The sequence below is a fragment of the Pan troglodytes genome, chromosome 1 (assembly GCF_028858775.2).
Source record: "Pan troglodytes isolate AG18354 chromosome 1, NHGRI_mPanTro3-v2.0_pri, whole genome shotgun sequence".
In the NCBI taxonomy this organism is placed as follows: Eukaryota; Metazoa; Chordata; class Mammalia; order Primates; family Hominidae; genus Pan; species Pan troglodytes.
Genome location: NC_072398.2, coordinates 156926279 through 156941000, shown reverse-complemented (window position 1 = coordinate 156941000; position 14722 = coordinate 156926279). Strand labels below are relative to the sequence as shown.

General features: G+C 33.2%; 1 protein-coding gene across 2 annotated transcripts in view; it reads right to left on the bottom strand.

The window, feature by feature from the left end:
* LRRIQ3 (leucine rich repeats and IQ motif containing 3) overlaps nucleotides 1-14722 on the bottom strand; it is a 172471-nt gene that overhangs the window by 38085 nt on the left and 119664 nt on the right. For both annotated transcript variants that reach the window (XM_513491.7, XM_063800379.1), the window contains exon 6: nucleotides 10484-10613. In XM_513491.7, coding sequence (XP_513491.2) covers nucleotides 10484-10613 — 130 coding nt within the window. The remainder of the gene's footprint in view (nucleotides 1-10483; nucleotides 10614-14722) is intronic.

Here is a 14722-nt window from a genome sequence, read left to right as displayed (position 1 = left end):
CTGTATATATATTTAGAAAGCTGATGAAAAGTGGAGAGCAAGTATATATAGTCATAAAGCTTGTTATTATCTTTTTTATTTACCAATTTTTATCCTATTTCTTTCTGTAGGTTTGTTATCTTACATCATTTCATTACTCCAATATAGCTTTGTTACACCTGTCTCCTTTATGCTGTTATTACCAAATATATTACATTACTATGTGTTATATGGCCAACAATATAATTATGTATACATATTGTTTTATTCAGTTGTTTCTAAAGTAAGTTAAAAGAGAAAAGGAGAAGAAAGGTGCAATTACATTGTGTTTCATAATTACTGACTTTATGATCTTTATTAGCACTCTTTGTTTTTTCATGTGGATTTGAAATACTGTTTGATGCCACTTGCTTTCAACTCGTGGAACTTTCTTTCATACACCTTCTAAGGTACATCTTTTAGCAATGATATCTCTCAGCTTTCATATATCTGGGAATGGTTTCATTTCACCTTCACTCATCTGGAATGTCTTTATTTCACCTTTATTTTTGAAAGACACTTTTTCTGGATTTAAGAATCTTGGTTGATAGTTTTCTTTTCTTTCAGCATTTTGATATTATCTCACTGCCTCTGGCCTCATTATATCTGATGAGCAGTAAGTTATTATTCTCATTGGAGTTCCTTGCGTGTAATGATTTGTTTTTCTCTTACTACTTTCAAAATTCTATCTTAATATTTTGTTCTTAATATTTTGATTATAATGTGTCTGGATGGAAATATTTTTGTATTTATCTTATTTGGAGTTTGTTGATATCCTTAAATGTGTAGAATACAGTTTTTCAACAAATTTGGAAAGTAACTATTTTTTGAATAATTTTTCTTTCCCTTTTGTCTCTTTTCTCCACCTAGTTCTCCCCTTACATTTGGCTACTTAATATTCTCATATATTTCTCCAAGACTTTGTTCACTGTACTTACAATCAAAGAACTGCAGACTATTACAAGATAGCTGGCACTACAGAAGACTTCTAGTACAACCAAGCCAATTATTTTTATTGCCTTCCTTATTCAAAAAGCTCAACAAATGTTCATCCCAGCTTATGCTTGCATATCTTCAGTGAAGGAAGTGACTATTTCTTAAGTATTTCATTTTGATTTTATGCTGGTCTAATTTTAAGAAAGCTTTATATTAAGGAACAGTCTTCCCTTGTTTTGATTCCAAGTCCCCTTAGCATCATAATTACCCTTCTCTCTAAAAGCTTCTGTTAGTTATAATCATTTTCAAAGGTGAATCATAATCCTAGAAGAGCTGACATCAGAGTAAAATAATAGGTTTTTATCTCACTGTAGATGCATCAGTTCATAAAGCTGAAGATATATCAGCTATTGAAGAGGTACAAAATACACTGTTCCTCCATAGTTAACTTGAGGTCAATTAAAAGTTGAATGTCTTCACATGAATTTGCTTTAAATCATATATCGTTTAATCTGTGTTTGAATAGAATTTTTTAAATGGCACACTTATATTTGCTAAAAATTTTATATTCCTGGGTTTAGCTCTTTGTTTCAGTCTAAATATTTGTAATTTTATTTTTTATTAAATATTAGCTCACTCTTCTGGCCTCATAAAATGTATAATCATGTTGTTTGTACCTAATTCTAATATGGTAATAAACAGAATGATCCTGAGATAGCCCCTTAAAAAGCTAACTTCAGGTTAACGTTGAAGCATTTATAATAGTTGTTAAGTAAGATTATTCAACCACATAAAAACTGAGGCAGGGCACAATGGCTCATGCCTGTAATCCCAGCACTTTGGGAGGCCGAGGTGGGTGAATCACCCGAGGTGAGGAGTTTGAGACCAACCTGACCAACATAGTGAAACCCCATCTCTACTAAAAATACAAAATTAGCTGGGCGTGGTGGTGCATGCCTGTAATCCCAGCTACTTGGTAGGCTGAGGCTGGAGAATCACTTGAACCCGGGAGGCAGAGGTAACAGTGAGCCAAGATCATGTCATTGCACTACAGCCTGGGCAAGAAGAGTGAAACTCTGTCTCGAAAAAAAAAAAAAAAAGTAAAAATGTACCCATACCTTAATATTTTCTATTTTGTCCTAAGATTATTAAGAAAATCTCTTAAATTCAAAGATCTCTAAAAATCAAGATAGCCTGTGTATTACATAAATTATTATTTGAACACCAATAATAATGAAAATTAGATTTATTTGACATAATGTGTACTTAGTAATCCCCTATGGGCTTCCATTTCTTATCTATTTTCTTTCTAAATTCTCAAAAAATATTATACAATAGACACATTTTTTGGTATAACCACAGCTACTTTTCATAATACATTTCAGTTCTATGGGTATATGAGGTCTAATAACAACAGTAACAGCAGCAGCAGCTAACATTTATTAACAATTATTCTGTGCTAGATATTTTACTGGAAAATTGAGTATACACATGTGCTAGACTTTATGTCAAGTACTATCCATGCATTCTCTCACTTAATTTTCATAGCCTACTTATGAAATATATGTTTTTATTATAGCTATTTGATTATAATAAAAGTCCATCACCATGGTTAGTATATTACTCAAGATAATTAACACTAGATGCCATGGCAGACAAAACCTAAAATCATAATGGTTAACAAAACAAAAGTTGATTTCTTGCTCATTCAAACCTAAACTGGATGGGGCATTCTTCGTATGTAATATAACTAGACCATCTGAAACATAAGCTAGCTCTAGGGATGCTAAAGCAACAAAATAAAGAGAATACTGTGCTTAGCCCAGAAGTGACACACTTACTTTGAGTCAGAATTTATTAACCAGTAATAAATTATGTCACCCCAATTAAATTTAAGGAAAGCTAGAAAATGTAGAGAAACAAGTAGAATACTTTGTAAGAACAAAATTATTGCCACAAGTCACCAAAGATCCTTTGATCCCTTTTCGCCAAACATTGAACACACTCCTAAAAAATGACAACTGAAATCCCATCAAGTCCAGAATCTCTACATGTGCAGTATCTCTCAATCAGGTCTGGATACGTTTTTAATCCAGAGACTTATGAATTAAAAGACAAATCATCTGCCTTCTGCCCCACCCATTCTTATACATGTTAAATATACAAAAGTGGAAGAGGGAAAGACTAACCACAAGTGGAAGTACACACTCTGTGAACTTCTCCTACCTTAAGGTACAGGTGGTTCCTGAATTAGTCCCTGATTCTGCTTTCCGTGTGGAGTTAGTTCTCTTGCCTTCTGAATGTGTGGAGAATTACGGAATTGCCTACCTCAGAGGCTACAAAAGCTCTTTCAGTGCACTTTTTAGTGCTGAAGATGAAGAAATCAAGTGTATATTTAAGTCTTGAATGCTCAAAGGTATTTTAGGCTAAAATTCTCTGGTAATCCCTCTCTGTTAAAATTATAGATATCTGATCTATTTTCTTCTGTGAGTTCCATATGTGGTTGATCACAGTCAAAATTCTTTTGGAGTCATATGTAGTTTTCATATCTGCTTTTTTTTCTTAATTTCTTCCCACAATTCACTCTCTAGCAATTTAATGGAAGTTACTATAAATCTGGAATAATATACAGGAAGCCCATACGCTTAATCTAAACTGTGCTGTGAGTCATAATTTTCACTTAAGAAGTTTGCGCCCTTGTCTAAAAGACTTGTTAAATTTATTGTTTTACTATTTGTTATTTAGAGGCAGACAGCTTTCCATATGTGCAAGGCCCTAATTTTGGAGCTCTTCTTTTTCTTTTATTTTGTCTTGAAAACCAGCTACTTTTCTGAGCTCTCTTTTTACTATAAGGTAACTTGCCAAACATAGTCAAGTACAACCAACACACAGAATCAATATTCCGTCTTCCAGCTTCTTGCCTTAGAGACATAAATTAGTAGGCACATAGTTTGCCTTCCAAGTTATCACGGGGAAATTCTTTGCTACTAAACAACTTGGACTGCCATCATTTCAGCCCCTGATATCAATTTTTTCATCTCCTATAACTAATCACAAAGATAAGGCCATATTTTAGGTTTTATGTTATGATACTAATTTCTGTATTTAATAGCATAATTAATCCTAATTTCCCTCACAGATAAACCCTGTAATCTCAACAGTTTAGTACAGTGAAGATTTCTTTATTTCTCATCTAAGAACCAATGTGGGTCAGGAGGACCTTTCAGCTATATTAATGGAACATATGGCCTCTAAGATCTGCATAGCAGGGAAATAGAACAATTCTCTTAATTTCTTTTACTCTGAAGTGATCACTTTTACTTTTGCTCACAGTCAAGTGGAGAGACTGATCACATAATTTTTACATGGGAAGCTGGGCAATGCAGGGGAGCACAAGGAATATATGGCACTGGTGCTTATAATTACAAAATAAATTCAAACATATCTGATTTAAATTTCACCTTCTTCCTCTCTGTTCTCAGTAGTAAAAGTATTTAAAATATTTTAAAAGCAATTTGAAATATTACATAGATACAAAAACAAAATACATTTTTGGTTTGTTTGCATGTTTGCTTTTAATTTAACATCTGGTGGCAAAGATTTCTAGTCTTATATGCATGAGTATGCTTTAATTGCTCGTCTGGAGTAATTTAGTTGATATTATTTTATATCCTAGACTAAAATTCAGTCATTCCAGCAAACAATTTAGGAGAATGGTAAAAAAAAAAAAGCACTGTTAAAATTGCATAAAGCACAAGTGGATTGAGATCAGAAAGGTGATAAATTGGATGAATTTGGAAGAAAAATGTTGGAGGCAGAAAATGTAATGTGTTTCAATGGAAACCATAAAATCACCTTTAGAGTCTTCATTTCAGATATAAGTGGATTTGGAGCAAGACAAAGTATATAATGAAGGTAAAATAACTAAAGACTGCATAAATCTGATCACAGGCAGGTTGATACAATGACCCTCAAATAATTAAACTTTTGACCTTTTTGGCTGAATAGGAAGTAGCAGTTTTGTTCTCAGAAATATCTTTTATGTAGCAGCTGGCACTTTCTGGAAAGTATTTGAATTTACTTCTTTATAACTGTATCTGAAATATAAATGGTCCTTGAAATGGCTATAGATTGGCCCATTCTGCAGCTATACTTACTATAAAGGGTTAAAAATCACTAACAGAACACACACTTTTAAGGTTTCAATTTCAGTCTTGTATGCCACATCTTTTCAGTATAAATCAAGAAATTTGTATGTTAATTTCTAATACTGAAAATGCTTCTTACAGCAGCCGATGAAATAGGTATTCATGAAGTATAGCATTATTTAAAAATGTCTGACCTACAGTGTTATATCATTTTTGTAGAGAAAAATTAAAAAATTTGGATAAGCATTATAAAATGAAGCTAGGAGAAATAATAGCTTTAATTTAAGTTAAAGAAGATAAAAGCACCTATTATTACAAACTAGCTAATTAATAAAACAAGAATTTTGGATAATATTTATAGCAAAATTAATCAGCAGCTAAAATGTCACATACAAGTAAATTACCATTTATTTGATAATATAAATGAGACAACATAATATCTATCCTTAGTCACAAGTTACAAGTAGGTGCATGGAGACTTTGAACTTCATAATCTTCCAAAATTTCCACTGAATATTGTAATATCATCCTTACAATAATATGCAAGCTCCATGACAGTAGGATTTCATATGCCCTAGTTGAATTTTGAATGCCTAGGGCTGATAAAAATATTTATGTAGTATCACTAATCATTAAAGAAATGCAAATCAAAACCACAATGAAATGCCATCTCGCATTAGTCAGAATGGTTATTATAAAAAGTCAAAAAACGACAGATACTGACAAGGTTGTGGAGAAAAGAAAAGGTTTATACACCGCTGATGGGAATGTAAATTAGTTCACCCACTATGGGAAGCAGTTTGGTGACTTCTGAAATAAAACTTCAGAATTACTATTTGGCCTAGCAATTCCATTATTGGACATTGGACATATACCCAAAGGAATATAAATTGTTCTATCATAAAGACACATGCACACATGTTCATTGCAGGACTATTCTCAATAGCAAAGACATGTAATCAACCTAGATGACCATCAATGGTAGACTGTATAAAAAAACATGGTACATACACAAGATGGAATACTATGCAGCCCCCAAAATAATGAGATAATGTTCTTTGCAGCAAGATGGATGGAGCTGGAGGCCATTATTCTAAGTGAACTAACACAGGAACAGAAAATCAAATACCACAGGATCTCACTTATAAGTGGGAGCTAAACATCAAGTACATATGGATACAAAGAAGGGAGCAACAGACACTGGGCCCTACTGGAGAGTGGAGGGAGGCAAGAGGGAGAGGATCAAAAAAATATGTATTGGGCACTATGCTTACTACCTGAGTAAGGAAATAATCTGTACACCAAACCCCTGTGACATATAATTTACCCATGTAATAAACCTGCATATGTACCCCTGAACTTAAAATGATATATATATGTATATATATAATTGTGTGTATATATGTGTGTGTGTGCATGTTCAGTAATAACTTATGATTTAGTAAAAAGAAATCTAAGCATAATAAAATACCTCTCAATTTCAAAATCTGTTGAAGGGGCAGGAGGAAGGAGTTAAAGTATTTGTCCAATAATCCACTCATTTTGTTTATAAAATGAGGGCATGTAGGAAGAAAAGAAGACTGTGATGTAATCTAATCTCCATGTCAACTGGAACTCCAGAAAAAATAGAGAAATTATATTTTTCAGGAGAAAGACACCTTACCTATTGCATGCCTTTAGCAGGGTGGTCCGTGGCTAAAGATTGTTTATATCTATCAATATATATATATAATTGATTCCTTGTCTTTGCTATACACACACACACACACACACACACACACACACACACACACACACACACACATAATATATAGATATATAAAACTATACAAATTTTATAGTTATATATATAGGTTGTTAGGTAAATTGCTTGTATGTATATATAACTATCTATTGTCTATCATCTATCTATGTAGTTATATATAGTTATATAATCTTTTAGAGACAGGGTCTCGCTGTGCCACTCAGGCTAAAGTGCAATAGCATGATCATAGCTCACTGCAAACTGCAAACCTCAAGTGTTCCTCCTACCTTGGCCTCCCAAAACTCTGAGATTACAGGCATGAGCCACTGTGCCCTGCTAGGATTGCTTCTGTTAAATAAACACAGAGTCTGTAAGGTGTGTTCCCTGGAAAATGTCAATAAACTACACAACCCTCTGGAAAATAAAATGAAAATATTTTGTAATGCAAACACTTGCCTCCGTTGGAAGTAAACTCATAATCCTCACTAGAGACTTTATTTTTCCAAGTCAGAAGTGCATGTTCTCCAAGGAAAGAGAGGACCTAGAAAGCTACCCTTGATGTCCCAGATGCCTCCTTGTTTCATTTGAGTCTCTTGATTGTATCCTTGATATTATTAGTACAGTTTCATACTGAGATAAGATCTTTGATTTGTGTCATTCTAATTTGATAAGCCAATCATGTTAAACTGACTTATGAAGAAGAAAAAGTAAGGCACATATGTTTTGTATAATAATAAAATATCATTTAGATTGGAGCATGTTCAAGACTGAAAGGCACTGTTATACACCAGGACAACAGGCACTAACTCAGACTCTCTGGGGCCAAACTGGGACATGTAGTTATAGTACAAATAGCATGGGTCCCTTTCATTAGTGTATTTATCTAATAAATATTTAAAAAGTTTTGCCAACTTTGAAAGTCTAGGTGAGAAAATGGAATAATATGGTCCCATATGGGATTTGTAATACTCAACAATATATTAACTATTCAGGCTGATCTTATATTAACAATATAAGGATTAGAAAATACATAGAATAACGTTATTTTCAGTTAAAAATTAACAAATCATATATTACTCTTAAGGGTAGTTTGATTATCACCATTATATTTAGCCACACAAATATCAGTATTTAAGAATGGTATCTAAAAGTTGGAATTATGGTAATAGGTGATATGAATAGCACTCAAATTAATCTATACTCTGTAAGAAACATTAAGCATGGCATATATCTCAAGTAAGTCTTATATACTGTCTAATGTTTAGGAATAGCTCAAGGAATGAAGATACAAAAGTGTGCAAGATATGTAATTGATAATACCAAAACCATTACTTACTGAGGTGAGCTTCTCTTGGAGATTTTAGAGGTAGTATAAAATCTCGCATATTAGCTAAATTATGTGATTCTTGTTCGTATTAACTAATTTAAGGACCATAGATGGGCTTTGGTGATCCCATGAACCTCCTAAAATTATAAATAAAATGCTTTTGTGCTCATATATATATTTTTTTAATTGAGAGATTAATGTTTTTATCATGTTCTTAAATTTCTTCATATTTGGGCTTGTGAACAAAGAAGAAAAAATAATCAGTGCTCAGGAGTAATAGTATCTAGGAAATAGGTCTACTGAGAGATGATCCATATTGTGGGGCAATTTATGCTCACATTTATGCTCTGATTATGAAGAGATCTCTAGCCTAGTTGGAAGTAGGTACCTATTAGCAGACTGTACCATTTTGAAAAAAAATTTAATCCACAGTCATTCACTCAAATTCCCTTTACCTTAGAAGGTAGGAGTAATATCTAGAAGTTATTATATCCAAAATTAACTTTGGGTATGAAGTTTTGATTATTCGAATATTCTGACCATAATGTTCTTTTATAATTCATACATATATAATAAATTTTCCAAGTATAAATATAACAAAATATTGATAACACTAAAAATGCTTTTGGCTCATAATTTAGAATTTTTGATACTCAGAAGGTTGATTTCTTTCTTTCAATGCCTTGAGATTATTGAGAGCATAAAAATTGTAAAGTTTAAAATACCTCAAAAGTGTTAAATATTGTCAATGTTTTTACTCCTTTACTTCCATTCACTCTTAACCTTCTCCAACATGGTTCCTATCTCTGCTCCTTCGCTGAATTTGCTTTTGTCAAGGCCACCGTTGATATCTATGTTCCAGATTCAATAAATACTATTTAGTTTTCATATTCCAAGACTTTTGGCCAGGCGAAGTGGCTCACGCTTATAATCCCAGCACTTTGGGAGGCCGAGGCAGGCGACTGCCTGAGCTCAGGAGTTCAAGACCAGCTTGGGCAACATGGTGAAACTCCATCTCTACAAAAAATCCAAAAGATAGCTGTGCATGGTGGCTTATGCCTGTAGTCCCAGCTACTTAGGAGGCTGAGGTGGAGGATCGCTTGATGCCGGGGGGTCGAGGGTGCACTGAGCCATAATCACTCCACTGCACTCAAACTTAGGTGACAGAGTGAGACTGTCTTAAAACAAACAAACAAACAAACAAACAAACAAAATAAAAAGACCACACACACAAAGGCTTTTCAGCTGGCCTTCAACACAGTTGAACAGTCCATTCTTTTTTTAAAAAAAAAATAGTTTTATTAAATTAGTACATGTGTAAAATGGAGAACTGATGAAATATAGCCACTGGCAATGAGGATCTAACAGAGTTTGACCAACTCATATGCAAAGAAGAGAAAATCAAATGGGATAAAGACAGCATCATGGGATTAAAACAGAAAGATTTGAATGTTTAAGAATTAGGAGAAGCCCTTGAGAAAAATAAGACCTTCAAATGATTTTACAAAAGTGATTTTATGATTCTTCTGTGAAAGATAAAGAAAAGTTTATCTAATCATGACAAATTTTATCAGAATAAATGTTGTAAAACAAAATCAAGATCACATTTAAAACTAAAATTTTATCAGCAATAAGACAATAGGCATTTTTATTCAACAAAAATGATTATGTCCAAAGTCTGAAAGAAATTTAATAATTTATAAAATTTGACTAATTTGTAATAATTATTCTGATACTTGACAGATTTCCTGAAGGAGGTACAATGCTGACATAGCCATACAGTAACAAAGCTATCAGTTCAATGATTCTTCCTAAAATAATTTCTCCTAATTCCCAACTTCTACCCCAAATGAGGTTATTGATATCCATAAAGTAACCTTCTGAATATGTATATTTAGAAAATGTTGAATAAGATATGATTTTTTAACATTGCTGTAATATTTTTAATGGGAATAGAGAATACATAGAGAAAAGTGCACAAATCACAAGTGTATAGGTGGATGAATTCTTCCAAAGCATGTAACCAACACACAGATCAATAAATAATATTATCAAAATCCTAGATGCCTGTCTGTAATTTCTTCCAGTCACTACTCCCCTATGAAGATAATTATCATTTTTTAGCTTTTTATATTTTGTGTCTGGCTTCATTTGCTCCAAGATATGGATATTTTATCTAGAAGTCTCAACATATATTTCATAGACTTTTGGATTTATACTTGCAAATCAACATGCCCAATTTCTAATTATATTATTTACTCTTCATCAAAATATATTTATTAAATATAATTAAAAATTCATATAACTAACCTTTTTGAATGAGATGTCTTGATGTTTTTGATTTCATGCCTAGATCTTTTGGTTTTAATTCACATAAAATAGATGACACATGTTTTCTGTGTTCACTGGAATTTTTTAAATCAACAGGATAATATATATTCTGTGAAAATAAAATAAAAGCAATGACAATGATAATATCTCATGTGTTTTAGAGTTCTTCAAGGGTTTTCACATGAATTATACATTATCATGATTGATTTTCATTTAAAACACAAAAACAAAAACCTGTGAGGTAGGCAGGGTTAAGAAAAAAATTTAAAAAGCTCCATTGTGTATAATTTTAACAATCTGTCTTTCTACTAATATTGTACCTTGGCCAATGCTGTAAGAGAGATTGAGGGAAAGAGAGACCTGCCAGGAAAGTGCTGTGACAAAAGGAACAAGGGAAGAGGGAAAATAAGGAATAAACAAAGAGAAGCAAGATAGTGTTCCCCAGAAAGCCTGAAGGAAGATTCAGAGTAATAAAGGGAGGTACAAAATTATTTCACAGAGCACTAAAAGGCAGTAACATGGGGGAGGAAAAGGAGGGACAATAACAGGAAGAAAGGAAGGGAGAAACGGGACCAGAATTATCACACATTTTAAAACTACAAATGGGCCAGGCACAGGGGCTCACACCTGTAACCCTAGCACTTTGGGAGGCCGAGGCAGGTGGATCACCTGAGGTTAGGAGTTCGAGCCCAGCCTGGCCAACATGGCGAAACCCTGTCTCTACTAAAAATACAAAAATTAGCCAGGTGTGGTGGTGCATGCCTGTAATCCCAGCTACTCGGGAGGCCAAGGCAGGAGGATTACTTGAACCCAGCAGGCGGACGTTGCAGTGAGCCAAGATTGTGCCAGGCACTCCAGCCTGGGCAACAGAGTGAGACTCTGTCTCAGAAAAAAAAAAAAAGAAAGAAAGAAAAAGGACAAATGGATCAGCTATGTGTGGGAAGAGTAGCAAGTAGCTTCATGGGGAACAGAGGCATTGTCAAATGTAAACTGTATAATATCTGTGAACTGGTTGGGATGTTTTAGTGACAGTGTTACCTGTTTTCCTCTTCACAGTTCATCCAGGACTGTTATGGAGCTTTCATCAGGTTATCAGGGACATAGGCTCTTTCAAAATTCCTTTATCATCTCTTACTGTATCTGCATGGGTACTATCCTCAAACTTTTCACATGAGTGAAAATAGCTACTAGAGCTCCAAACACCATTTCAGTCAGAAGTTGGAGGAAAAGGGAAATGACAAAAGGACACAGGCCCCGTATCTTCAGGAGCTTTTCCAGAGGTTCTTCAAATAACTTCTGTTTAATATCTCATTGGCCCCACATCCGGCTATGAAGGGGAGGGTAAAGAATAATGTATTTTGCTAGGTGTTTTGCTGCCTGGAATGAAATTTGGGCCTGTTACCATGACAGAAGGAAAGAGTAGATATTTGTAGGCAACCAATAGTCCATCAGAGAAAAAGTTCAGAAGCTTAGATGAGGGTATGTGTTTACATATTAAAAAACTTTCTCGGGATATGATACTTTCTTTGGTAAGAAACACTGATATGACTTCTGAAGACTCACAAATATTTAGTTTCCATAGATCTTTCTGAGATCTTTGGTTTTGTGTATTTGTTTCTGGAACATTTACATAGCGCTTATCATTTGCTATTGTGAAGTTCTTTATGGATATTAACTCATTTAATAATCAAAACAACCATAAACTGAGCTCTTTCACATGGACATCTCAGACTCAAGAGAATCAAAACAATATTTTTTTCCTCCAAATATATTTGTTCTTAGTCCTAGTTTCAGTGAATGGCACCACATTCATTTAAGAAGAAGAAAGTCAGGTAAACTCTGATATGTCACAGCTGACAGAATTTTGAAATAGAGAATTCATCCTCACATTTCCCCCATTACTTCGACCCGTTCACTTGTTCAAACCTCCTTTATTTGATAATTTAGAAAAGACACTTGGATATGTGCCTTGGTCCCCTGTATTTACAATTTTCTTAGTTTCTATTATTCAAATTTTATATGTAATATTCTCTAATTTACTTATCAAAAACAATTTGTCTCCAAGCAGTGACTCATAGGGTAAGGGCTTTTTAATGCTCATTATAGGTGTTAAGTATCATCTGTCCCTGGAATAAACCTGTTTTTATTTTTCATTTAAAAATTCTTCACTCAACTCTTACACAAGACAATTTCTATTCACTCTTTATGTGATAAAATCACCTCATTTTGCTAGAAACACAAATAAGTACTTTTAAGCTCATACATTCTCTTTACATTTAAAAATTTTTCAATGTTGCCAAGGATAATTAAAATTTAAGAAGTCACAATACCAAAACATATTGTCAAAATATGACACAATTTTAAGTAATGCTGCTTCTATTTTCATTTAGGCCCTGGTTTTTCTATTAGAGAAGTATGACAAAATACAATGTGTGGCACTATTTTGCAATTCCAGTCTGTAACAACAACTCTAAATACTTTTTCAACCTCAAATTCTTCTGCAAGTCCTCTTCAAGTTGCATGATCACTCTCGTATTTTCCTACTTCTAAGAATTTTGCTCTATTTGGAAACTTCTCTCTGTTTCTGCCTCCTAACGATGCAATTCATCACATGTTGAAAATCACCTCAAATTGCATTTGAACCATAGAAATGTGTCATTTCTTTCTTCTATATATCTCACTTTTATCCTACCCATGATAAAATAATGAGTATGTTCAGTGATCCTGCTTCCACTAGTACTTACACCTTTAGATTCCCCTGAAAAAAACAAGAACCCCCCCCCCCAAAATCTGTCAAATTTGAGATATCCAAACTCTATCACAAATACAGTTAATTTATAAACTCATGAAATGTAAAGGGTCAGAAATTAAGTAGACAGCTAGTTAGCTCCTTTTAGAAATATATTTTCTTCGTTTCTACTAATTATCCTTTTTCATGTATCTGGCTGTCATTGCTTGCCACATTTTATAAAAATATTTCCTTCCATGTTTTTAGAAAAGAAGAATTCATGACAAAGGGTACATATATGACAGGGGAACAAATCTACAGAAAGATGATCAAAAAGTTTAAAGCTCTAAAGGAATTGAGGCTGACACAAGCTGCAAAAGTAAAGAAATGGGCTTTTCTGTTATATGTAATGCAAGAAGGGAAAGAGAATGTGTGCACTTACTGATAGATCTTTGAGCTCATAGAGAAGGAAAAGTTATCAGAAGACTGGGAATGATCTAATAACAATCTTACTTTCAATAACAGAAAGTATATTTGATTAACTACCCTACTTTAGACTTAACACTGGTCCTCAATAATTGCAGAAAATAATTTAAGGATATTTGGTAGCACTTAGTAAAGGAATAATAATCAAGGAATAAGTTGACAATAAACTAATTACATCAAATACAATTTCATTTTTAACAAGGTCAAAATTAATTCAGGTTCAAATATCCTTCGCATGGTAAACCTGTATTCAGCAGTCTGTTTGATAAAATCTTTCATTACTTTTAGATAGAGATCAGAAATGTTGAGTGACCATGAAAGACTGAAGATTAATAAAATGATGCCAAGCTAAAGGGAGGTATCTAATGTCATGATACATGGTTCTGTTTTCAGCTCCATTCTGGTCAACGTTTATATAAATGAGAAGTAAAATATAAAAGAAATGCTTGCTACCTTTTCCAATGAGATAGTAAAAAAAACAAAATCAATTAATACCAAACAAAAATCTAAGATAGTGTCAACAGCCTGGAAGTAAATTAAGCAAATGAAGTAACATAGAAATAAATATTGCAGTTGGGCAACATACGCTTAATCACTGGGATACTTGGTGGTGATTTTAAAACATGCATGATAAGACATATTATATTTATAAAATACATTTTAGTTAAAAGTAAATTAGTTAGGAATTCGTTATATAATGTGACCCTAAGCTGTATTAAGCATTTCGTTGAGAAAGAGAGAAGCAATAGTTTTACCATATTCGCTTCTGAAGAACTATGTCAGATCAGGAAAGCATATTTTCAGATGATTTTGGATAACCTGGAACATGAATAGTAAGCAGCTTACCTACTGAATTATTGTGAACGTAAGCCCTATATAAATAGGCTATAGATAAATCCAGTATAGAGAAAAGATAAAGGGAGATTCAGGGTCCCTATTTCCTCCACTATCCATCTTCTTCATTTTGAAAAATAATGCAGAAAAAAAAAATTTTTGATCAACTC